We start from the raw sequence: 25,117 nt of genomic DNA, 5'->3' as shown, positions 1-25,117 counted from the left end.
GGGTCTCACAGTGGGGCCCACCACCCTCCACCAGGCCCGTGGCGGTACCGGCCGGGGCTCAGGGGCTATGGGGTACCCGGTAGAACCCCAACCTGGGAGATCGGAGACCAGAACCACCAACCTATTTCTGGGCCTCAGTTTCTCCAGCTGTGAGAAGGAGAAACTTTAAAAAAAAAGCTGCAGCCGCCTTCGCTGTCACATGGGGTTCCGTGACCACAACCTGCGGAGGGTGGCGTTCTTGGGCCACAAGGGCCAGGCAGGCATCTGGCACAGAGGCCAAACTGATAACTCGCAGATGCATTAAACCATCTTTCTGCAGAGGTGCCCGCGAGGTCCCCGGCCCCCTCCTGCCCTTTTGCTGTCTGCTCCTTCTCTGCTCCTGCCCCAGGTCAGGGGTGGCCTGCCTGCCTGCCTCCCTAGTGTGGCGCTGTCCCCGGGGCCTGGGTCAGGGACAGAGCTGGCCGGGTGGTTTTAGAAGAGCCCCGGTTTGGGGCAGGGCACCCCCCACACACCTGACCCGGATCTCCTGGATGTCAGGAACCAGCAGGCGCGGGGGCTCTTTGTCCGCCTCCACGGCCCGAGCAGGGGATGGAAGCTTCTTCGAATCTGCCTCGGGCACAGGCTCAGGTTCTGGGCTGGCCGGCCGGGAGCAGGGCTGCGGGGTCCTGGGGAAGCAAAGTGAAGCCTCTGCACCCCTGCAGGGAGAGTGCCCGCTGGGCCGGGGAGCCACGTGGGACCGGGCTTCCTCCTACACCCAGCCGGGCCCACGGGCACCTCCCAGGGTCTGCCCGGCCGCAGCCACAGCTGGAGCTCGGGGAGGGTCCGGCGTGGCCGCAAGACCCACCGCCCTTCTCCTGGCACTTTCCGGTCCCCGCCCCTGTGAAAGCGGCCCCCTGTCTCTTCAGCTCCCCAGCTGAGCACAGGCCCGTCTCAGATGAGGCCCGGAGGGCTGGATGCCTTTTTATTTTAAGAAGAAAACGTGGATGCCTTGAGGGATTTAAAGTCTAAGGGACCGGGCGTAAGAGGTGCTGGTAAAGCTGAGCAGACACCAGCCATCAGCACGACGGCAGGCCCGTGGGTCTCCAAGCTACTTTGTTGCCGGTTTTCCTACTGACTATTGTACGAGCACTTTCCCCCGAAAAGGGTTTGGCTTTTGTGCCGGTTTGATCCGTTCCCGGTTTTCGTCCCCGGTGCATTTTAAATCTACCCTTCAGCAGAAACTGGCCTCGGAAAAGTAACACAACCGGAGATGGGTGGGGGCCGTGCCAGCCAGGGCAGGGCGCGGGGCAGATCCCTTCCAGCTGGCCCTGCCCTAGATGCCTGTGGCCGTCCCTCGTGCCCGGCCACGCGCGCTCCACGTTCCCCGCACTGTGCGCCTGAGTCACGGCCGAGGTCATCGGTCGGTTCTCAGCACTGGAAGCTGCTCCCGGAGCCCGGAGCTCACTCACCTCAGATCGGCTGCTCCGTACCGCCCCTCCACCAGAGAGGGGCAGGTGGAGGAGGGTGTGAGCGTGGCTGCCCCCAGAGGGGACATGGATGGGTCCCGAAGCAGGGTGACAGACATCTCGGAGAGCTGTGGAGGACAGTGGGCCTTTGGCGGGGGGCTTGCAGAGTGGGGACACCCCTGCAGTGGCTAATTCCTATGCCTCTGCTCACCTTTTACCTCCATTTGGGGCACCCCCATTCCAACTGCAGGCCAGACCCTCTTCCCAGCCCCCCTCGACCTGCCCCTAGCCCCTACACGCCCCTACACACGTCAAAGGTGACGACCGGCGATGGGCCGCAGACTGAGCAGAGACTGCGCACGGCAGGTCCCGAATCAAGGGGGGTGGGGCAGCACAGGGACCACACTAGCTCTGGGGACCGGGATCCGTCCCCTGGTAGGGGAAGGATGGCCACAGGGACGGGGCCTGACCAGCCCAGGACAGAGGCAGCTGGGTGAGGGCCAGGCCGGGAGGCCCCTGTGCTCCACACACCCCAGGCACAGGGAGACGGGGCCCTTGGCTATGACAGTATGTTTCTAAGAAAACCCTTATTTCCTTCTCTGGATATGACTGTGAGTTCTTCTTGGTGACAACAGCCCCGTGATGACCTGGGGGTGGCCCCTCTCTGCCCACCTTGCTCTCGCTGGCGCTGACGCACACGTGGCTGTGGGTGTACTCTCGGTTGAACGTGTGCGTGAGGAGGCGTAAGCACTGTTAGAGGAACAAATGCCCGGAGTCAGGAGGCCCCCGGACCCGGCTCCGCCCCAGGCACGGCCCCTGACGTGGGTGACTGTCCGGGGGCCCAGGCACCTCCACCCTCCGAGGTGACGGCTGACCCGGGGAAGCCTCTCAGAGCAGGCTGGGGGCCGAGGGCAAAGACGGGGGGTGGGCAGCGCTGCCCACAGTCTAAGAGGCCTTCCCCGCGGCCCGTCAAGCGGCAGAAAGAGCCAGCTCCGGGCAGAGGGGGTAAGCTCCCCGTCAGCATAGGTATTCAAGAAAGCAGGTCACTGCTTGGGGGAGGAAACTGTAAAAGGCTGACAAATTCCAGCGTGGGTGGGTGAGGGGTAGGCGAGGGGACTCCCGGGACCCCTCGTTCTCCCGGCTCCTGCTCTGACGGGACAGGGCTGAGTCACCCCCAGAGGGGCCGGGGTCACAGCAGCGCTGCCTGAGCCACCTTGACGGCCAGCTCCCGCTGTCTCTCGTTGGGAGCCTCCAGGGGGGACGGCCGGCCCTCGGCCGAGAGTGGGGACGAGGGGCCGGACGGGCCGTGGGAGCCGGAGTCCTCGCTGGAGGCGGGGGACGGCGCCTCGGGGCCGGGCCGCTGCGTGGTCTCCAGCTTCTCCCGCAGCAGCAGGTAGTGCCTGGTCTTCTCCACCTGCACGAGAGCCGGAGCGCAGCTCAGCCCCGGGGGCGCCCGGACCCACGACCCCGCTGTTTCCCTGGGGCACTGCCGGCACTCGGCCTTGAGCCCCAGCCCCGCAGCCGCCCTTCGAAGCAGCCAGCGAGCTGCCCTCCCCCCGCAGGTGTGCGACCGCCCCGGGGTCGGCGGGGGGTGGAACTGATGGACACTCGAGCCCCCCCACCCCGCCGCCCGTGCACCCTGCGGCCCGCAGTCCGCACCCGATGAGCACAAGCGCACCTCCTGCAGGAGACTCAGCTTCTCCAGCTCCCACTGGTGGTCCAGGATGAGGCTGTCGCTCCGGGGCCTCCAGCCCGCCAGGTTCTCCTCGCCGCGGACGTAGGCCACAGACGTATCGAGCACGCGCCTCCGCCGCCGCTGCATCCCTGGAAAGGGGGCGACGGTCTGGCCACATCCGCGCCCTGGCGCCAGGCCTTGGGCCCCCCGTGGGGACTTGTCCACGGAGGGAGGCCGGCCCCCCGGGAAAGCCTCAGCCACAGGAAGTCATCCAGCACGGCGGCCGCTGGGCTCGCCCCCGGCGCTGCCTCTCCCCTCACGGTCCTCCGGCCTCTCAGAACAACTCCCGAAGTGCAAAGGTGAGCACGTGAGTCTCGAAAGTGAGGGCCCCCCAAAACGGCAGCTTAGCTGATGGACCCCGGGGAACCCTGGCTCCTAACCAAGTGCTCCCCCCCCCCAGGCGCCTACCTGGGCTGCCGGCATCGGCCACATGGCACAGGCTGAGCTCGTACACGCCTGTCACGCGGTTGCTGCGGGGAGAGGGGAGGCGGGTGGGCACCGGGCATGGCCAGGGCCGATCAAATGCGAAGCTGGCACCGGTCCTGCTGACAGCCCATGCCGGGTGGCCCTGCGCGGGGCCGCGGGGGCCCTGAGCTGCAGCCACGCGTGGGCGGTCCCCTTCCCAGACCCCTCTGGGCCCCCTCTTGCCAGGGACCACAATTTCGCCAAGTGCGCGCCACGAACCTTTGCACAGGGGGGAGCCAGGCTCGCAGGCGGTATCCCGTGCTCGCTAGGTGACCCTGCGTGGCCGGGTTACAGCCAGCCCAAGGCCACTAAGTCCTGAGCCCCAGACTCTGTCCTCCTGGCTGTACCCAGGTGTCCCGCACACTGGGGTCCACGAGACAGTGTGGGGAGCCTCACCGAAGGTGAGCACAGGTGGCCTGCTGGTCTCTCCTCACTGCCGTGACACTCTCGTTCACCACCCCTCCCCGCCCCAGGAATGCAGGGACAGGTCAGAGAGCAAGAAGGGACGGCTGGGCCTGGGCCTGACACTCTCCTCCCTCGGGCACTGCCAGCCTCCAATGGCAAGAGGCCCTGTCCAGAATGCCCTCTCTCCAGTCGCAGCCCCAGGCCTGATGGCACGGCCCTGAGGTCCTACGGGGAAGCAGGCCCAGGACCACCCACAGGAGGGCCGAAGGGCAAACCCCCCAGGCCTTCTCCTGCATGCCTGTGGGCAGACTCGGGCTCTCTCACACCCCTCAATGTGCCATCTGTGTCCCATGGCCTCCACTGACCCCAACATCAGGGGCAGGTGAAAGGCTCTGAATGCAGGGGACTGGCTGGGACAGCGGCCAGTCTGCCTTCTGGTCTGGGCCCGCCTGAAGCCGGCGTGTCACTCGAGCCTCTGCCAGACACGCCAGCCGCTCCCCGTGCAGAGTCCGGTCTGTCCTCACCGGGGCCAGAGTGCCGGACAGCAGACCCCCGGGCCATCCCCCGAGGGCAGGCTCACCTCTCCGAGGCCCGCAGGCTCCCGCTGCCAAACAGGTTGCGGATGGAGCGCGAGGCGGGCAGCTTGGCATCCCGAGAGTAGAAGACCATGCAGAAGTCCTTGGTGATGACGGCTGGCTGGGTGCAGTTCTCCATCTGCAGTGGGGGGCAGGGGGGCTCAGGCGCAGGAGCACCCCGCGGCACCCGGGCCCCAGGCCCCCTTCTAACCTCCCGGGGCGCACAAGCCACTGACCGACAGCCCCAGACCTTCCTGGGTCTCTGCCCTGGCCCCCCACCCAGGTGCGAGCTCCCTGCACCACCCCCCCCAGGAGACTTCCGGGAGAGAGCCAGGGCCCCGCCTCCCTGGGCCGCAGAGGGCTGGCGTTGGTGCCGGGGACCCCGAAGGTCCCAGACACAGGCCTCACCCTGTCAGGCCCCCGCCACCTTGCCACGGGATGGGGCAACACGCTCCCAAAAACACCTGTGAAGATCAAACCAGATCCTGGCTTCCCACCCACATTTTAACTCTAGATGACTTCCCGGGGCCCTGACACGCCGTTTCTCACACCGCTGCTTCTCTTGTTTTCCTGCAGCTCAACGGCAGGTGCCGGCAGGGCCGCTGTGGGCCGGGACTCACGGCGGCAGGGCCCAGCCAGTGCTTCCCCAGCAAACCGCCACCCCGAGAGGCAGTCGGGACGCTCCCTTCCCACAGCCGGAGCAATTGGGCTGGGAGGGGAGGTGGAGTGCCACCGTGCCACCAGCTGCCACCCTCCGGGCTGCTAGGTCCCCGCTGTTGCACCCAGCCGGCAACGCCCATGCTCCGGGCCACCCGCTGCGCTTGGCAGGGAAGGCACAGCACAAGACCCTGGGGACGGGGCTGGGCAGGCTCTTGGTTCAGGCTGCCCGGAACATGGACGCAGGCCTCCCGCAACCCCGAGGTCAAAGCCACACTGAACATAGTGCTGGGAGGGGGAACGGCGCCATTAGAAGTACGTGGATTGAATAAGAACTTGACAAGTCCTCTGTCCGGGGCTACCCAGGGCCCCCACTGCCCCTTGGCAAGCATCTCAGACTTGGGGGGCAGCGATTTGGGGGTGCACCCTTGGCACAGATTTCTCACCTCAATGTAAGCCGAGAGGGTCATGTAGATTTTCTCTCGGTACGGGGTGACCCGGTTCAGCAGCAGAGAGTTGTGCATGGAGCTGTCCCACGCGGCCTCAAACTGGTAAAAGGTCCTGGAAGGAAGCAGAGACAAGGTCAAATGTGGCAGCACACGGGCCGCGCTTGTGGGCTGGGGACATGCAGACGGACAGACACAGACAGAGAGACCTATGGGCCACCGGTCAGGAAGCCCGGGCGGCGGGTCGAGGAGAACAGTAGGTTCCTCCTTACTGGGGACCGGGCTGGGTGGGGGACTCCCCTGAGGACGGACAGATGGACGGACGGGGCAGCCGCAGCGCAGACGCTGAGGCGGGGGCAGAGGGGGCAGGGAAAGGAGGGCAGGAGGCAAGCGGGCTGGGACACAGCAACAAAGGGAAAGAGGGAGGGAGAGGAGGGGAGGTGGGGGCAGACAGGGGTGAGAGACGCGGAGAGGGCAGAAGGGGGCCGCCCCTTCCTGCCCCGTCTGAGTAAGGAGGTCCCGACCTGCCCAGGTTTGCCAAAACCTTGTGTGGCCCATCTCCTCCCTTGGGGGAGGACACTTGGAGTGGAAGCGGGGTGGCCCAGGGCAGATGGCCTCGCCCCCGCCCCCCGCGGCCAGGCTCCTCTCGATTTAGCACAGAGCAGGTGGTGGGCCCTGCTCCCTGTCCCCATCTCGAACCCAGAAAGATTGTGAGCAGAGCCGGAGGCCCGTGGCCCCTCTGAGGGCAGCCTAAGCCGCCCCTGGGAGGCGGGACATCACACTCTTCAGCGGCCTCCGCTCCGGGGCAGGGTTTCCTATCAGAGGATAGCTCCTGTTTTCAACCACCCGGCAGAGCTCCTAAACTCTTGTCCGAGGCCGGGTGGGCATTCGAGGATCCTATCTGAGGTGGTGAATTTGCCTCAGTCCACAGTGTGGCCACTCAGCCCCCAGCCTTGCCCCGTTTCCATCCAAGCATCCTCAAAGACACAGACCGCGGGCAGCGGCTCACGCCCTGGCCCCACCGGGCCCCCCCCCCCCCCCCCCCGCCCCACGAGGAGCCGGCCCGGCCCAGGGGCGCGGAGGGCGGCCAGGAGGAGCGAGGCCACGCCGGGGCGCGGACGGGCTCCCCGTGACACGCTCAGGGGCGCGGGGCGAAGCAGTGGGACGGGGCAGGGCCGCTGTCACACACACGTCACCGAGGACAAAGACCCAGGGGAAGAGACGTGAGGACAGCGGGGTGACCGGAGAACTGGCAGAGAGCGCAGGGGAGACGTCGCAGGAGAAAGGGGACTGAAAAGCGGAAGAGGGACGGACCAAGCCAGCGCGGAAGAGAAAAGTGAGCTGTACCTAGTGTCATTTCCGAACGAAACGCTAAAGGTGGAGGCAGCCAGGACACACACGTACACACAGAAGAGATGGACAAGTCAGAACGAGCATGGTCACACGGCCGGGTACAAGCTAACCGACAGTGAGCGGGTGTGTGTGCTGTCCCGCCGGCCGCCGAGGCGCCTCACGGGGCGCCGGGCGGGGCCCTCTCCGACCCCGGCCCCCCGCGTCTGCGCTGAGAGCTTTGGGCCCACCCCAGCAGGACCAGGCGGGTACCCGTGGACCCGTGACCAAGACCTAAAGGGACACCCTCGGTCCCGGGGGCCCCCAGACGCCGCAGGCCCGCAGGCACGGCCGGTGGTCCACGGCAGACTGGCCCAAACGCCCTCCGGACCCCCGGCCTCCGAATGCTCCCGCACGGCCACCCGACCCCAGGCCTTTGCCAGACATCTCTGTACCCTGCTTCCTGGACGGACCACCGGCAGGCACTGGGGCCCCACGGAGACGTGCTGCGGGCTGAACGAGCCAGGACGAGGTGCCGAGGGCGGGGCCCGGGGGTCATCATCCTTAGTCCTCGCCTCCTAGAGGCCCCGATGACACACCGGGGACGGCTAGCCTGGGGCCCCCGCCCAAGTGGGCCAGCCAGCCCCAAACCCTCCAGCTTGGCCCACGGCCTCAGCTCGGTGCGGTCCCCTCTGTCCACCTGCCTCAAGAGTCGCTAAAGAACACCGCCGGCTTCCGTTCCGCCGCAAGTGTGGACCCAGCCTGCCCCCACCGCTGGCCCGAGATCGGGGACCAGCACGGGGACAGCGTGCACTCTCTGGGTGCCCCTCCCAGGGCAGGCTCCTGCTCGGGCATCAGGAGCTGGGTCCCCGCCTCGTCCGGAGCCCCTCAGCCTCGGGCGGGACACTCCAGAGGAACCAGAGCCAGCCCGGTCTGGCCAGCCAGAGACCCAGGGCTCAGCCAGCGGCCTCGCCCCAGGACCAGGCGGGCCGTGCCAGGACTGGCCGGAGCCTCACGGAGAGACTGCACACCTCCAACAAGGCTTGCCGAGGCCGCTCGAAGGTGCCCTTGGCCGGGAGGCCCTCCGTCAGGCTTTCGCCCTGATGAGACTCCAGCGACCAAGAATCCCTCCGAACACCTGGACCTGTGGGTCTCACGTATGAGGTGACGGGGGGTGGGGACCCTCTTGGGCCCACGTCCACAGCCTAGGGTGGCACCTTTCACCGCACCGTTCCCCAGGTGCCAAGATGGCCAGGGTCTGACCTGGCATAGCCAAGCTGCTGCCCATAGCTGGCTCCAAACCACTGGTCAGCCCCCAGCCAGCCGTGGGTGCCAGACCCCGGAGCCCCAGGCAGGAAGGGTCCCCAACAACACTCCCGAGCCCCTGGAGCCTCTGCAGAGGGAGGTCCCGCCCAGATGAGGGCAGGTGTGCTTGGGGTGCAGAGGGCGGTGGCCCCCCCGATGTGGGAGCTAGACAGCCACGTAGGACACCAAGCCTCCAGGACGCAGCATGGGAACCGCTGATTGGTGCCCCCTTTGATCAGGAAGCAGGAAACCAAGACCCAGAGAGCCAGAGAGGGAGCCGTAGTGAGCCAGGATGCCATGGGAGGCCGTGGGTACCATGCCGGACCCCCACTTGTGAACAGGCGCACGACTCTGGAGATCTCTCTGGGCATCAGGTCACCCCCAGAAGAGAGCCCCATTCCCCACGGCACCCCTCACTCTGCCCCACCCGACACCCAGCCAGTCCCTCAGATACAACTCCTGGGGGAACCGTGCAGCCCGGACGTGGGGTCCCCGGACCCGAAGCGGCAGCGCCACTCGGGACGCTGCGCTGTTAGCAGTGCGGGTTCTCAGGCCCCACCCCCAACCCACTGACCCACCGAGGCCGAAACACTGGGATGCGGCCACCTCGTGAGTGGAGCCCCTGAGCCCACTCCGGCGCCTCCCCTTGGGCTTGGCCCACCCCACCAGCCCGCGGGCCCTCGGGATCCAGCCCATTTGGGGAAACAGGCCAGAGCACGTGTCCCTCCTCCAGTGAGGTCCCACCCACGGCCCCAGTCCTCAGCCCTTCTCCGGGCCACCCTTGTGTAGAAAGAGCAGCGGGCAGGGCGAGGCTCGGCCCACGGCAGAGCCCTAGGGGTTCCCACGGGGCCCTCCCTCTGGAAGGAAAATGCCGCCCTGCACAGATCCTTCCGCAGCCGACTGCGGGGCTCGGGATCGAGGCGCCCCCTCCTCTGAGACATCCCTGGTCCGGTCCAGCAGCCTCCAGCGCTGTCTCAACACAGAGCAGCTCAAGCCGGGTGGGGCGGGGTCCCAGGCTGGGAGGTCGCTCGGCCGGCTCTCCTCTAGCCACGCACGAGAGTGGGGCCGCAGGGGCCCAGAAACGGGACCACCCCCAATTGAGTGCCGGGACGTGGAGCTTGATGCTCAAACAAGGGAGGACCCACGTGGGGAAAACCAAAAACTCACTTAAAAAGTTTGTCGACAGAGAAAACGTCACACGCTCTACAACGTTTTGTCCGTGTCGACTCTTGCTCAGAAAGTTTCAGCGGCTACACCGGCCAGGACAGGGGCAGGTGTCTCATCTCCCCTCGGATTGTGACACGGGAGCCCCCACGTCTGCCCTGCCCTGCCTAACCCGACGGGCTGTGCGCCCCCGCGCGTGTCCCCTGGGGCTCAGGTGGGGCCGGACTGCCAGGGTAGGGTAATCGGGAGGTCGGGGCTCCCAGCACACAGGCCTGGGCATTCCCGATGGGACTCTCGCATGCCGGCTGCACGTGGCCTATTTAGACATCTAGACAACCGTGTTGTGACTTGCACCTGGCGCTTGTGACAAGTGTCTCAGTGTCTCAGCTGTGGCAGGTTAGTGGGCAGGCCAGGTGGGCATCCTGACGTGAACGGGTTTGTTGAGAATCTGAAAATTAAACCCATGCTCAAATTTTCAACAAGAAACTCCTAACGCTCTAGGAAGTCCGTTTCTAGAAGAGAATTACTCTCAAGAGTGGCCCTGGGGAAGGCGAACTGACAGGCAGACTTCCAGGACGGAGCCCCCCGGACTGCAGCCGGGACAGCCCTCGTGTCCGGTGAGGAGCGTGACCCCAGCACGGTCACACAGCTAGGAGCAGGGCAACGGGCTTCAACCCCAGCCTTGGGGATTCTGCTGCACCTGACGCGACACATATAAGGCTTAGCGGCCTCACCCACCGTGCCGTGCGAGGGTCCTTGGACCAGAAGGAAAAGGAGAAATGAGAGGATTAAGGGACCGAGGGGACGAGGAAGTGGGGAGGTGAGGGGGTGGGGGGTAAAGGGATGAAAGGATGAAGGCAGGGGGTGAGGGGATAAGAGGTGAGGGGTGAGGAGATAGGAGAGTGAGGGGCGAGGAAGTGAAGGGATGAAGGGGTGAGAGGATAAATGGTGAGGGGTGAGGGAGTAAGGGATGAGGCGATGAGAGGGTGAAGGGTGAGGAGGTGAGGGAATAAGAGGGTAAGGAGTGAGGAGGTAAGGAGATGAAGGAGTGAGAGGATAAGAGGGTGAGGGGCGAGCAGATAAGGCTGAGGGGTGAGGGGATGATGGGTGAGGGGATAAGAGTGTAGGAGGTGAGGAGGTGAGGAGGTGAGGGGATAAGTGGTTGGGGGTGAGGCGTGAAGGGTGGGGGGAGAGGAGGTGAGGGGATGAGGGGTGAGGGATAAGTGGTCAGGGGTGAGGGGTGAGGGGGTGAGGGGTGAGGGGATGAGGGGTGAGGGGTAAGTGGTTGGGGGTGACGGCTGAGGAGTGAAGGGATGAAGGGTGAGAGATAAGTGGTCAGGGGTGGGGGGTGTGGTGTGAGGGGGTGAGGGGTTGAGAGGTGAGGGAAGACGGTGAGAGATAAGTGGTCGGGGCGAGGGGTGAGGGGTGAGGGGGTGAGTGGATGAGGGGATGAAGGGTGAGTGTTAGTGGTCAGGGGTGAGGGGTGAGGGGATGACGGTGAGGGGTGAGGGGATGCGGGGTGAGGGGTAAGCGGTCAGGGGTGAGGGACGAGGTGACGAGGGTGACAGGTGACGGGTGACAAGCAGGAGACCCACAGGTGCAAAGCTGTGTGCAAGCCGCCCTGCCCAGAGCTTCACGTCGCAGCCCGTGTGTGTCACGGCCATTCAGGCAGGGGCGAAATTATCCCCTTTCTAAGGGGGAAGGAGAACAAGGTTCCCGAAGGCTCTGCCACCTGTCCACACTCACTCGGCCAGAGGAGGGCACTGCCAGGCTGTCCCGGGTCCCCGCCCTACGCCGCACACGTGGGACAAGACCCTCCCTCCGCCACCTCCCACGGTCGCGCCAGTCCCCGGTCCCGCCACCACGGTGGCTCCCTGCCCCGTAGGGCCGGGCCCCGCGGGGAAGGCGCAAGTCCGAGTCTTGGGGCTCTGACCCCCATTTCGCTCTCAGTGCCCTAGGCCTCCTCTTACAGGCCAAGCCCACTGGGGCCAGTGAGCCCTCTTCTGGGACTGGGGGGACTGTGCTCCCCGCTCAGGTGCAGGGGTGAGGGCCTCATGACGCTGGGGGGCTAACAAAGAAAGCCCTGCCGGAAAGGAAAACTGGTTCCCTTTCCTGGTGCCACACCTCCCCCTGGCCACGGGGCATTATCTCTCCCCAGAACCTTCTGGAAGGTCTGTGTCTGGGGGGCGGGTTGAGGACCGGCAAGCACCCCTCTATCCTACTGCACTGACTGTGGCAGCTCAAACGTGGACAAAACAGTCACGCCCCCTCGAGCCCTCACACCGACCGGCCTGGAGGTCTCCACTCGTCAAGGAAACAGCCCGTAACTTGGGTCCCGCCCAGGGGAGGAACCCGAGCCAGGGGCTCCCAGCCCAGAGCCTTCTGAGAGCAGCCACACGGCCTTAACCAGCCCGGCTCCCCGCCCGACCTCCTCCAGCGCATGGCCCAGAGAGACAGGTCCCTTCCGGCCTGCACGGCCGTGCCCCCTTTTCTGGGGCAGCCACTGCCACCCTAGTTCTCCCCTGACAGGGTCCCCAGAAGGCCCGCAGAAGGCTCTGGAAAAGATGGGTTCATCCAACAGGTGCGATGTTCGAGTGCGCCCCGAGGGTCACACCGGCGGGACCACAGCCTGCCGCCCTCCCTGGGGCCTAGGCTCCAAGTGCCCGGGTCACACTCACAGTGACCCTCACGGCCATGACTCAGTCCTGCCGCGCCCCCTGCCCCACCCTGGGGCTCCTTCCAGAAGAGGAGCAGGCACCACCCCTACCCGGCTCAAGCTACCATGCAGCCTCAAGGCTCAAACGTTTGCCGGAAGACTTCCAACCGCTCACTTTGCCTTTCAAAACGGCTGTCCTGCGAGACCGCCACCACGGAGCTCTGACCACAATCCACAGGACCCGGAGGGAGACGACCTTGACCCTCTGCCCAGAACAGACTTGGGTCTCAGGGACGGTCCTGATTAGGAACTCTGAGGCTGTCCGTGCCCAAGGCCTCACTGACCCTTGCACCCGGTGGGCACTGCCAGGGGCCCCACTCAACTCAGAGAGGGCATCCCCTGCCCGGGAACCCCTGCCTCCGGGGGGTTTGGACCTGGGGCCACCCAGGAGAGTCCCGAGACCTACTGGGCCCTTCCCAACTTCACCGCCCACCTACTTGCAAACAGGGTGTGTGGTGGCCAGCCTGGCCGGGCAACCGCCCAGCAGCGGAGGGTATGGTGCAGAGGTCCCTTGCAGGGCCGGTACCCGTCTGCCCTCCCGTCCCGGGCCCAGCGCCGGCCCCTCCTCCCCCTTTTCTCTTTCACCTTGCAGGGAGTGGGGCTGGTGCGGCCAGCCTGCATGCGGGGGGGGGGGGGGGCACCGGCTCCTGCTCCGGCAGGGGTGGGTCAGCGCGGGGCGGGCAAGGCTCAGGGATGGGAGGAGCAGGAGGCCAGCCAGTGTCTACGGAGGGGCGGGCGGGAAACTACGGATGCAGCCAAAATCAAGAGTACGGGAAGGAGCTCAGCCAAGAGGGAGGGAGGGGGTGGGAAGAGGAAGCAACAGAGAAAATCAAAAAGGTATTCCGAGGAAAGAAAACGAAAGAAAACGGAGAAACAGGAGGGAAAGGGGAGCGAGTGTAGAAGGGATCAAAAAGCCGAAATTAAAAGTCAGGGCTGCGGGTCTGGGGAAGGAGAGAGGCTGGAATAAAACCAAGGGGGCACAAATGATACCTAGGCATGTCCGAATCAAGAAACTGCCTGCAAAACACAAACAATCACAGGTTAGTGAGGGCGGCGGGGCAGGGCGGCGGGACAGCGGGCAGCGGGGCGGCAGGGCAGCGGCAGCGAGGGGAGGGGCAGCGGGAGAGCAGCCGTCTGCGGCGACAGGCCCGCTCTGAGCAAAGCGTGGGGCCTTGCAGCGGAGGAGGCCGAGGTCGTGGCAAAGCATGAGGACAGCCCGAGCCCCTCGGCCCAAGCCGGGCCTGGGGTCTCTGAGCCCCAGCGTCTCCAGGGGGAGCAGGGCGCACCCAAGCGGCCCATCACAGGGCTCTGAGGACATCAGCCAGGGTTGGGGAAGAGGAAGATTCTCGGGAAGGGGCCTGCTGGCTTGGCCAGCGGAGCCTCGGGATGGCACCTGCCTTGGGCCGCCAGGTGAGGAGGGTCCCCAGGACTTTGCTGGGGGCAAAGCTGGGGGGTCAGAGCAGTCCTGGGGCTATACTGGCGTGGGCAGGAGCCAAGCCTGAAGCCCAAGCAGCTCTGGCAAGGTCTATGGTCCTGCCCCGTGGACGGGCCTTCCTCTACCCTTGGACCAGGGCCTTGACCTAAGACACAGGGCCAGTGGACCCCAGAGCTGCCCCGAGGCCAGCCTCACTTGCCACAGCTCCCAGGAAGCGGAACCAAAGCCCCATCAGTGACGGGTCCTCGGGCCTCTAGGGACAGGGGTGGACCTATTTAGCTACAGCCCTGCTGACCCGAGGTCCAGCCGGGAGCCACAGCCTCCTAAGCTACCCCGGGACGTAGCCCAGAGCCAAGGGCCCCTCGGCCAGGCTGGCTGGACAATGGAAAGGCCCAGAAACACGGTCCTCAGTGTCGAGAGACCGTGCAGGGAGGGAGGCCCAGGGGGAACATACCCACCCCCACTCGCTTGGTTTTGCCCCCACTCCATTTCTGCCCCCAAAGCTAGAAGTTGCCTGGGCAAAGGAAGGGTCAGAGGCCAGGGGGATGCTGAGGTCACTCAGCATGGCAGACAGACCCCTCCCCAATGGCACAGGCGGTCCCGGGGCACCCTCCCCTCTGGGGTCCCGGTCCCCACATCCCTGCAGGCAGCCCCGTGTGGCTGGGGATCAGGCCTCCTCTGACACATTCTCACGGCCTCAGAGGGGCCCCCCAGCCTGCACATCATGAGAACCCCCTCGGCACTCTGCATCCCACTCCTCCCTCCCCTGGACGTGAGGGCAGCGGAGTTTCTTCTGGGAGGCTCCTGGGCAGGGCTAGAACGAGTCACAGCTGCCCCTCTGGGGGTCTCGGACTCCTGGCCCCCCAACTGCCCACACTGAGGGTGCTTCCCTTACAGCCCACTCCTTGGGGCGTCCATGATGAACCCAGGCTCCGTCTGGACCTGGGAGTCAGGACAGGACGACTCCCTCAGGTCCTTTTATGTTTACGGACCCCAGCCTTCATTCCAAGTGTGGGGTCCCCTGTCCCCTCTGAGCACACCAAGCCCTCAAAGTTTTTCCTGCAGACGCTGTCACAGGAACCCGTGAGGACACCCAGAGTGTGAACTCCAAGGGTCAACTCTCAGCTTCTGCCTCTGGGCCAGGTCTAGCCCTCCGCAGCAGCCATCCAGCACTCTGGAACACCTCATCCTTCCCCCAAGTCCCTAGAAAGCAGCATCTCAGACACAGCCAAGCCCACGTCCCCACCAACAGGGCAGCTCTCAGCAGTTAGGAGCTGCCCTCCCCCCGCCCCCCGCCCCGTCAGTCCTCAGATACCACCCCTCACCTCCCGCCCCCTCGCCTCTGGCAAGCCTCAACAAGGCTGGCTTGTCGGGGGCTGCTAAGGGTGTCCCTGGGGGCTTGCATACCCCGACCATTGTCCCAGATGTGGCGGGGCTGGGGCTGCCCGGGCTGCTGAGTCTTGGCCATTAACCACAAGCTCGCAAAGGAATAGCCCAGCGACAAGGAGCGCGTGCCAAATGGTGCCTGGCGGATCCAGGACCCCCAGCCCGAGGGACCCCGGCCAGAGCCCCAGACTCACCCACAGCAGTGTGGTCAGGGAGATTCAGGACCGCCTGTCTGCGCACCACCCCGTGTTGCCCCCCCAAAACTCCTGAGGAGAGAACCCAGCTCACCAACCCCCGAGTCCCGCTGCCCCTCCACCAGGTGACCGAATGGACGGGCCGGACGAATGCGAGAGCCAGTGATGGGACAACGTGTAGACAAACACACCAAAGGACGTGGAGGCCACGAGCCTGCCCGTCCCGCACCTGTTCCAGAGGTGTCGGAAAGGAAGGCCCAAAAGTTTCGGGGCTGGACACGTACCGGACCCTACAAAGCCAGGTCGGCTGAGGGCACGCCCTGGGTCTTGACCTGGACCCTGTCTCCAGGGAGCTGGGAACAGAACCCATTGTCACCCCAAGGGGACTCACCGGTCGTCCTGGGCCGGGTGGATGTAGCCGGAGGAGAGGATGTTGAGAGACAAGATGTTGGGGTCGATCAGGGACTCGTCAGTTTCTGGTGTGTTTCGAATCCGACCTACGGGAAAGGCCATGGGCTCAGTCACCTCTCAGGATAACGGAAGGGGGTGCTGGGTCCCTGCCTGGGCGAGGGCTCCGGAACCGTGACACCGCATCAGGGAGCGGGTTCCCCACGTGCCCACAAGAGCGCCGGACAGGGAGCCCATGGCAAGGTCTGCTACCAGCCCAGGCTTGAGCACCCTGTGGATCACTCCACCGTCGTTCCTCCCGTAATTGGAGTTTTTCAGCTTAGACACTCTCAAGGTCTGTCTCTCTTGCACCCAACTGATAGATTCTAAACACTCGGCCTAGAATGTACAGGCTCTCGTTGGAAAAGAAAATCTTAGCAAGGTAAGGAGAGATTTTCCCTTCAAGAAAGAAAGAAAGAAAGAGAGAGAAAGGAAGGAAGGAAGGAAGGAAGGAAGGAAGGAAGGAAGGAAGGAAGGAACGGAGGGATGGAGGGAGGGAGGGAGGACACCATCTGGGCCACAGATCTCTCCCTGCAGGGCACATTTCCAACAGAAGCCTCTAAGCCGCCCACACTGGGGTGGTGGTCCTAGCCGCTGCGAGTCAGGAATCCCGCTGGCGACCCCGTTAGTAATTTCCTGCCCTGGTAGCATTAGGTTGAATACTCTGTTTCTTCAGGGGACACACACGCACTACATTTTCTCCTTAAGCCCTGTGTGCCGCCCCCCACACAGAGGTGAGGCAGAGCCCGGGACCCGGCCAGGATTCTGTGTCTGTACACGCGGCAGCTGCTGGCCCCACTTCCTGGAACCTTCTTGCAACTGTTGGGCTCTGGGAGAAGGCAGGTGTGGGCTCCCCGAGAAGTGCTCTCCAGCACGTGCCCCCGTGGCTGGAGGTGGAGTGCCCCACGGCTCGGCTGCCGGAAGAAAGCTCGCCACAGTGCCAGCCTCATCCCTGCTCGGCCCCTGGAGCGCGTGCTTCCGCAGAGGTTCTCTGCCCCTTCCGAGCATGGCCAGGTGCTCCGCCTGCAAGAGCGACGCCCCGGAGCCCATTCGCTCCCAGCCCGCTCGCCGGTCCGTGTGGTTTATGAAGCCCAGAGAGGCACAGCCCAAACACCCCAACGTGGAGCGGGGGCCTTGGCGTTCACACCGGCATCTCCCCAGATCCTTTCACCAGCTCCCCTTCTCTGCCCACACACGGGACACACACTCCTGCCTGCATCCGGTCCACGCGCTGGCCGGGTGTCTGCTAACTCTTTAAGTCGATTCACTGTCCACGCCGGCCCTAAACGACATCTGAGATGAGGATTGGCTCGCCTGCTCCAGCCTTTCACCGTGTGAGTGAAAAAAGATACGAGATGTCTAAAACGAAAGCATCTGTCCTGGGTCCCCAGAACCTCCTTGTCCACAGCTCTGCGCTTTCGGGCATAGCACGATGGGTCTCATGGTCATGTCCCCGCTCCTGCACCCTTGGAACCCCCTCTCCAAGCCCCAGGGACGGCACCCTGCAGCTGCTGCCCTTCTGGCCACAGAAATGCCCAGGATGGGGTTTCCAGAGGGATCCATCAATCCAGGAAGGGCAGGGGCGGACAGGTGTCCATGTCCTTGAATGAAAACTGGACAAAGTCTATAGCTCGGCCAAGAAACTCTTCTAGTAGACCAAAGAGTTCACAGCATGAGGTCATGGAAGAAAACCGTCTAAGAGCCGTGGTGACCGCCAGGAGTTGAACTGTGTACTCCCCCCAAAACGGTTGTGTTGAAGTCCTAACCTGCAGGACCTCAGAACGTGACTTTATTTGGTGACAGCGTCTCGGCAGATATAATCAGTTGAGATGGGGTCACAATGGAGGAAGCAGGCCTGAATGTAGCTTCTTCTATAGGAAGAGGCCACGTGAAGTTGAAGCATTAAAGCCGGCGGGTCCCCAAGCCGAAGAGGGACAGACATTCCCCACCAACCTCCAGGAAGGGCTCTCCCCTACGGGCTTCAGAGGGGGCATGGCCACCTGCTGACACCCTCAGACTCAGGCCCCCAGGTCTACGGGAGGATCGTTTTCTGCTGTTTAAGCTGCCAGTCTGTGGTGCTGTGTCACGGCAGCCCTGGTGAGCTGACACGGTGATTGCATAGAAATTTGGAATCATCACCCTAGTCCGAGCTTTCCTTTCCTAGGCTCTTCAGAGAGGCACAGAGAGGTTAAGCGACTTAGCCAGAGTCACACGGCATCAGGGGCAGAGCTGTGGTTAGCAGTCAGCCGCCTGGCCGGGACGGTGGGGGGCGGAGAGGGTGGGGCCCCGTTGCTCCCAGCGGCCCAGCCCCAGCCCCCAAGGCAGCCCCCACCCGCCTCACTCACCCACGACAAGCTCTCGGACTTCCTTCCAGCGGATGTGGCTGCCCGTCTCGTGCAGCAGTGTCACGGTTATCCGTCTCTGGATACCCTGCCAGGCACCAGGAGAGAGGACACGGTCAGATGGTCTGGGGGTCACATGGGGCGGGGCAGGGACACGAGGCGGGCAGGGCCGGGGAGCGCTCCGCACCTGGTGGAGCAGGAAGGTGCCCATGCACGGCATCCCGCCGCGGTGGTCCACCACCGCAGGAATGTAACTAGAAGAGAGAGATGCGTGAGGCAAGGCCCCGCCCCGCAGACACACGCGGCCCCCGCCCGAGGAGCCGAAGGGCCACGGCAGGGAAAGCAGCCCCGCCTTCTGGCGGAGGTGAGGCGGTCCGGCCCGGAGCCCAGAGTGCCCCCGTGCACCACCTGGAGCCCTGCCGACCCCGGCAGGCGCTGGGACTCACTCGCCGTTGGCCTCCAGCTCACAGATCTCGAAGTAGACCAGCACGTCGTACTTGCAGTGACAGGGCCCCGGGCAGGGCCGCGCGAGGGTGCTGAGCTTGGTGGCAGGCACTGGGGGAGGACGGGAGAGAGAGAGGCAGCCACTGATGGGAGACCTGACCTGCCACGTCCTGGGGGCACGCTCAGGAAGGAGGCCCGGGGCGGGGAACGCGTCCAGGGTAGCGTGGGCACCTCCCTCCCCCGGGGGTGGACTCAGGAGGGCTCCGTCTACCTGGCTTGGACAGCGGCATGACCCTCGGGAAATGGCGGCGTGAGGGCCTCAGGGGGCTGTGGAGGAAGAAGAGCCTCTGTGAGGCGGCTGCAGGTGGCGTCTCTGGGACCCTCCAGCTGGAGAGGGAGCCAAGGGCAGGAGGCTGGCAGAGGGCGGTCACGGCACGGTCCGCTCCAAGCCTCCGCCTGACCCCTGCCTCCCAGGGCCTAGGAAAGGCCCCGGGCTCAGGCCCTCCAGCAGCCTGGATGGGGAAGGAGGGCCCCTGGGGACCCCAGACCTTGCCTGGGTGGTCCCACGAGTCCAGGAGAACGGGGCGAGAATGCTGGTTCTCCATCCAGGGGCCTCCAGGACAGAGCCTCCCCTGGCCCTCCCGAGGACAGACGAGGCTCCTGGGGCCACCCCCCTGGAACCAGTACCTCTCATGGCTTTTCTCTTCCTCTACCACCCGGGACGCCCCACTTAGCTCCGGGTCCCCCAGGACAGCTGAGAGGGGGGCAGAGGTGGCCAGAGGCTCCCATACCACAGAAGCCACGTGCCGTTCTCCCTGCGCCCAGGTGGGGGGTGGGGGCCACAGAAGGGACACCCTGGCCTACCCTCAGAGTCCCCCAGAGGTCACGTGGAATGAGGGAGACGGAAAGATATTCCGTCACTCAGTCTGGGGGCCGAGGACTCCGGGGGAAGGGACAGCCGGGCGGTGGAGTAGTGAGCAGGCAGCAGGAGCCGTCTCCCCGTGGGCCACCCGGGCCGTCCTCCCGCCCAACGCCCGCTTCCCTGGCCTGGGGACATGGCCCATGCCCGCAGGGGTCTGGGCCCAGACGGCAGTTCTCTTTAAGAAACTTGCTTTAAGAAACATCCCCGAAGGGATGTCTCTGACTTGCTCTGGGTCCCGCTGACCTTGGGTAACCAGCCGCCCCATCATCAGGGAAAATGGGCGTCTGAGGCCCATGGGTCCTGTAGCCGCCCGACCAGGCCTGTCTGGGGCAAGGCCGGCTTCGCTGGCTGGGAGGTGGAGAGGGCCCATGCCCTGCGGGGGCTGGATGAGGTCTGGGAGGGGGGGCCCCTAGCCCCCCCGACCCAGGGCTGCTGACCTGAGCACGTCCTTGCAGAGCGGGGGGAACGGGTGCTGCTGGTAATGGCCGAAGACCTCGAACACGATGGGCTGGCTCTTAATGTACTCGATGAAGGACTTGGTCACCTCCACTGCGATCTGGTGGATGAGGAGAGCAGGCAGGAGGCCGCGGCCGCGCCACAGTCAAGAGAGGGAAGGAAGGTTGCAGAGGTAAGCGCTCAGCCTCTGCGGAGAACCAGACTGGACACCGCGGCTGGGCCCGACCTCTGCCCACGAAGGGGTGACACTCCTCACCTGGTCCTTCCTGCCCCGCCTCCCCTCCCATCACGCCCCTGAAGGCCGGACCCCCGAGAGTGCCCTTTCAGAACACCGGGCTGGCAAGGGGACGAAGGTCCGTGGCCTGGCCTGAGCCTTCCTGGGCCCTCGCCCACTCCCTGAGAGTTATGTGCCCCCCTCCCCCAATTCCTATGTTGTAGCTTGAATGCCCAGGACCTGTGGCTGGACCTCGACTCTTCAGAGAGATAACCCCAAGTTAGAACGAGGGCATCAGGGCGGCCCTAATCCAGTACGACTGTCCTCGTGAAGGGGGGAAATGAGGACACAAAGACAGGCACGGAGGGAGGGCTGTGTGAGAACACAGAGAGAAGACCGCATCTATCCGCCCAGGAGAGGCCCGGCACGGAGTCCCCCTCGCGGTCACTGAAGGAGCGACCCGACCCGCACTTGCATCTCGGGCTTGCGGCCTCCAAGGCCGAGAGGCAGTAACTTGGTTGTCAAGGCCGCCAGGGCGCGGGCTTTGCCCCGGAGCCCAGGAGCGGAGGCTGCACACCCTCACCCCTGGCCCGGCCTCGCTGGCTGAGAATCACTAGCTCCTTGCTGCCTGAGCGTCGGCACGGGCCGGACCGTGGGGCCCTTCTGGGTGCGGGGCCTGTGACTGCCTGGGCCACACAGCCCGCACCCGCAGGCCGCACCGCTCAGGGTCAAATCCACGCTCCTCGGCGGGCACCCGAGGCCTTGCCCCCCGGCGGCATTCCTTATGGCCAAGTGGAGCGCGTCTCCCCCCGCTACCCGGCTGGCTGGCCACATTCTCCTGCCCCACGGAGCCACTCCAGTCCGAGTCCCGCTCTTCCCGCAGCCAAGCTTGGGACGTGCCCCACCTGCAGCTTCGCTGACCTCTCCGATGCCCTCTGTGTGCCCTGCCTCTCTCTCTTCTTCCCCGGCAGCAGGCCGGCGCCACATGGGGCACCCCGGCCTCCCCGTGCTCCTATCTGCCCCCCGGGTTGCCCCTACCCCCAGGTAGCAGCCCACCGAGGCCCCGACCGTCCAGCAGCAGCCTCCACGGCCCTGCCTGGCACCAGAGGCCCCGTGCCCTCACACCCGGGCACCGCCAGCTCACGGCTGGGGCTCAGGACAGGGAGACGGTATGACGGAGAGTGACCACAGCTCGGCTCAGCTCCGGGGAGGCCCCGCAAAGCCAGAGACCCGGGAGGGGGGCAGAGGCGGGGGCGCTCAGGACGTACGTTCTGGACGTGGTAGAAGCCCAGCGGGGGGCCCCTCCCCGTGTTCTTGAGGGGCTCCGTGGAGAAGGCCTCGTCGTGGCGATGGATGAAGCTGCAGAGTTAAAGGAGATGCTCGGCGGGGTGCAGGAGACGGGACGGGGACCCGTTCCCGGGGACTGGCAGGGGTCACCGGGGTGCTAGGCGCCCGCCCTGGTCCTCAGCCAGCAGGGGGCGCGGGGCTCACTTGAACTGGCAGAAGATGTCCGCGTATTCGGCAGAGATGCTGGACGCCTGCAGGACTGTCACACGGAAGGTGAAGGTGCTGCCCAAGCGCAGGTGGTCCAGGGCGGCGTCCAGGGGCCCGTCCAGGGCGGCTTTCTCAGGGCTGTCTAGGAGGAGGCCTTCTGGAGGCACGGCTGCAGGGGGCCGAGGGCAGAGCAACGTGGCAGCACCCCAGAGGCCTAGAGCCCAGCGTCAGGCGGGGACCCCACGCGGTGTCCTCTCGTGGGAAGGTCTCACAGCCTCCCCGGCCACAGCGGGGCGGGGGCCGTGTCCCAGAGCCCCAGGCCCCGGGGCAGGTGTGGCAACCTACCTGAGCAGGTGTTGTTGTTGACTTCATCGGCCGAGGGCCCTGCCTCTGCACCCTGGCCCTGACCTTCCACGATGCGCAGCTCCTCCTGCGAGGTCCCGGAGCGGGACATCCCCACCACGGGGCAGGACTCGGACTGGAACTGAGTGGGTTGGGGGCCAGAGTCAGGGGGAGCCGGCTCCAGGTGAGGCCACCGGAGTCGGGTCAGGGCCTTTGTGGACCCGTGTTGCAGACCTGCCCCCGCCTAGACGGGCGCCCACCTCCCTCGGCCTCTCCTAGGCTGCCGTGGCCTGTGTTGGCTGCAGTGGGAAAGCGGGGGAGCAGTTCAGGCGGGGTGCCGGGGTGGCCAGGTGGGGGCAGGTTAGGAAAGAGCCAAAGAAGGAGAGGGAAGGAGCCTCCCGGCCTGTGAGCTAAGCCCGGTCTGGGGCCCTGAGCAGGACCCTCCCCCTCCTCCACCCTCTGGCCTGAGAGTAGAAAGGGGAGCCCAGGTGGAAAGCACTTTCCTCTGAGGGAGGACCGGGCCGGGGGCAGCCCGGCACCCGATGTCGAGACAGTGAGGAGGGGCCCTCTAGCTCTCAGTGGGATATTGGCGGAGAGCAAAGATGCTGGTGGAAACAGCATCCAGGAGAGCAAGCCCGAGGAGGGGACAAGGGGGGTGGGGTGGAGGCATCTCGGCGTCTGGGGGTGCACACCTGCTCTGTGTCCCGGCCCGCAGCTGAGGCCCAGGCAGGGAAAGCAGATACAGACCCCGGAGAGGCCGTGGCGAGGACAGAGACAGACCCAGTGGGTCAGGGCAAGTCAGACAGTGAGAGACAGGGGGACATGCCACGAGGCCTGGGGCTTGGAAGGAGAGGAAGGAACACAGGAGGCCCCGGGGCCTGCTGCACAGCTGCCCCCGGCGTTCGTGCTGGGCAGCCGGGCCAAACCCTTCACGGCACCTTTTCGAAATGCTGGTCATCAAAGGAGATTTTGGCGGTTCCTGACTGTCGGACGCCAGAGCCGTAATCGGGGGCCTCTTCATCAGCTGAAATGGGGACAGAGAAGACGGTCGGGGCCCAGCTCGTGCCCCAGGGGGAAGTGGCAGGGCCAGGCGGGGTCGCCAGGTGGGGGGAAGGCACAGGAGCCGGAACAGACTCTGGCCCACACGGGGGGATCCCCAGTGCCGCCCACCGCAGCCCCAGAACAAGGAGGACGCGTCCCAGGCACACCGGTCGCCCGCCCGTGCTGTCCTAGGACCCAGGCGGGGCCACATCCTCAGCACAGCCTCCTCTGATGGGGCCACAGCTCCGTGTTTTCAGAACCAGCCTTATGACCACTGCCCGTCTCCCTGAGTCCTGGCCACCCCCGCCCTCCCCCAGACTCGGCTGCACCAGCAGAGCCGTACCGGGCAAGACCCTTCCGTGGGGTCCTCCTGATCTCGACTCCACCGTCATCCACCCAGACCCCAGGCAGCCCCTGCTCAGCTCCCACGCCTGCTCCCCACACGCCCCCCACTTGCCGTCCTTCATGGCGTCCTGTGCCTTCCCACTGTTTCCCAAGGGACACCCCCCAGACCTGGCTTCCGTCAGCCTCCCCAACCCCAAATCCAGCCACCCCCCTGGGAGGCCTCTCAGATAATCCAGGGGCTCTGACCTCCTCTTCTGGGGCCCCCAGGGGGGCGGGGCAAAACCCTGCTGTGCTCTCTACCCCAGCTGCCCGAGGGCCCGGGGCCGGCCCCTCCACTCGGTGCTGAGGGGTCCTGCAAGCTGACACTTGCAGGACAGGTGTGACTTCTGTGACCACCGGAGCTTTTCCAAGTGGCTCCTTCTCCATTGTAGCCACTAGACAGGGAATGTCAGGTGTGGCCCAAATACACACAGCGTCCGCCTATAAAGCAGGCCACTCTGTGGGACCAGCTGCATCGGGGCTCCCTCTGGTCACAAAGGGCCAAGAGCTCAGGGGGACAGAGCCCCTCCAAGATGACAGAGACAGGGTCCCCCTTGAGGAATGACTGTGGCACTTGGACGTCCCTAGAATCCCCGTCCTCTGTCCTTTCCCCCATTCAGGGTCCCCGGGGGATCTCGGCACCACAGTGACATGACTGGGAAGCGCTGTAAAGAGTATCTGGAAATTACAGGCTAGTGAGAATTTGACAAAAGAATCCTAAAGGTATAACCAAAACCGCCTGAAGTGGCTTCAAGTGGGGTGGGGTGACTCGAGACCCTTTCAGTGGCTGGAGCATTCTGGAGCAGCCCAGCCCCACCTAGTCTGGGAGGAGACAGAAGGAGGCCACGGTGGAGGGGCTGGGGGCCCGAGGGCAGAGAAGGGAGCAGCGGCCATCAGAGCACGAACACTAGGCCCTCTCTGGCCTGCAGCTTTCTGGTGGCTAAGCGTACCCACGTCTGTGTTCTGGAACAATCTTTCGACACTCCTATTGGGTAGGGAGCTTCAAACGGGATGCCATTTACAGGGAAGCAAACCCAGACTCAAAGGCATTCTGTGGCTCTCCTGTCCCGGGACCCCGGCGGGGGGGTGAGGGGAGGGCTCAGCGGCAAGAGGGTGTCCACCTCTGCAGGCCCACAGTGAGGGGGGTTGTGCACACCCTCTGGGGAGAAAGGTCAGCTCCAGGGAGGCCACGGGGCCCGCAAGCGGGGCACACCGGGGAGTCTGGAGAGAGGCTCTGAGGGCTGTCGTGGCCCCGGTCCGGGCTGCAGTCTGCACGCCTGTGCTGGGCTCAGAGGCCGCCGGGGAGCGGCCGCTCCGCACCAGGCTGGGGTCTGGAGCCGGTCGGTCTCTGGGTCCACCTGGGGCTGTCTAATGGGAGGGAGGAGGGCCCCTGAACCGGAGCGGGTTCGGACAGCCCTGGGCTCAGCCCGCACAGTCTCCTAGGACCCCGGCCGACCTGACCCGGGAGCGTCTGGAAGGCCGGAGCGCAGAGCTGGGCGGCAGAGGCTTCTCCTGGAGCCAGCAGCCCGTGTGCCGGCCGGGAGCCGGAGACACAGAGGCGGCCGGTGGCGCTCGGGCCGCCGCGTGGTGCCCACGGGGCCCTCCGCCCGGGCCGCCCCACACGCACCTGAAGTGGCCTGGACGGCCACGCGGAGGAAGCCCTTCACCTCTCCCTTCTCGCTGACGACGGCCACGCGGTGCACCAGGGGCACGGGGTACAGCAGGTTGCTCAGGTACACGAAGGCCCTGGGGGAAGCAGAGGCCAGAGGTCAGG

The 25,117-nt window shown here is 65.4% G+C and overlaps 1 protein-coding gene across 17 annotated transcripts in view; it reads right to left on the bottom strand.

Annotated features, from left to right (window-relative positions):
- Positions 1-25,117, bottom strand: part of KIF1A (kinesin family member 1A) — a 69,358-nt gene that overhangs the window by 1,590 nt on the left and 42,651 nt on the right. For 8 of the 17 annotated variants that reach the window (XM_047083844.1, XM_047083852.1, XM_047083846.1 and 5 more), the window contains 19 exons: positions 24,971-25,089; positions 22,857-22,942; positions 21,922-22,060; positions 21,574-21,745; positions 21,351-21,441; positions 19,850-19,968; positions 18,762-18,817; positions 18,493-18,601; positions 18,234-18,300; positions 18,050-18,134; positions 15,649-15,754; positions 5,729-5,843; positions 4,631-4,764; positions 3,589-3,650; positions 3,124-3,269; positions 2,659-2,859; positions 2,118-2,195; positions 1,449-1,573; positions 513-665 (listed from right to left, as the gene is read on the bottom strand). In XM_047083844.1, the coding sequence (XP_046939800.1) occupies positions 513-665; positions 1,449-1,573; positions 2,118-2,195; positions 2,659-2,859; positions 3,124-3,269; positions 3,589-3,650; positions 4,631-4,764; positions 5,729-5,843; positions 15,649-15,754; positions 18,050-18,134; positions 18,234-18,300; positions 18,493-18,601; positions 18,762-18,817; positions 19,850-19,968; positions 21,351-21,441; positions 21,574-21,745; positions 21,922-22,060; positions 22,857-22,942; positions 24,971-25,089 (2,163 nt within the window). Of the gene's footprint in view, positions 1-512; positions 666-1,448; positions 1,574-2,117; positions 2,196-2,658; positions 2,860-3,123; positions 3,270-3,588; positions 3,651-4,630; positions 4,765-5,728; positions 5,844-7,075; positions 7,100-13,232; positions 13,260-15,648; positions 15,755-18,049; positions 18,135-18,233; positions 18,301-18,492; positions 18,602-18,761; positions 18,818-19,849; positions 19,969-21,350; positions 21,442-21,573; positions 21,746-21,921; positions 22,061-22,856; positions 22,943-24,970; positions 25,090-25,117 lie in introns of all 17 variants that reach the window. The other 9 variants (XM_047083850.1, XM_047083855.1, XM_047083853.1 and 6 more) reach the window with 2 other exon arrangements.

The sequence above is a fragment of the Lynx rufus genome, unplaced genomic scaffold, assembly GCF_022079265.1.
Source record: "Lynx rufus isolate CCGP_SWC_20201006 ecotype Redwood Valley unplaced genomic scaffold, mLynRuf1.p SCAF_2, whole genome shotgun sequence".
In the NCBI taxonomy this organism is placed as follows: Eukaryota; Metazoa; Chordata; class Mammalia; order Carnivora; family Felidae; genus Lynx; species Lynx rufus.
This window is presented reverse-complemented; position numbering and strand designations above follow the sequence as displayed.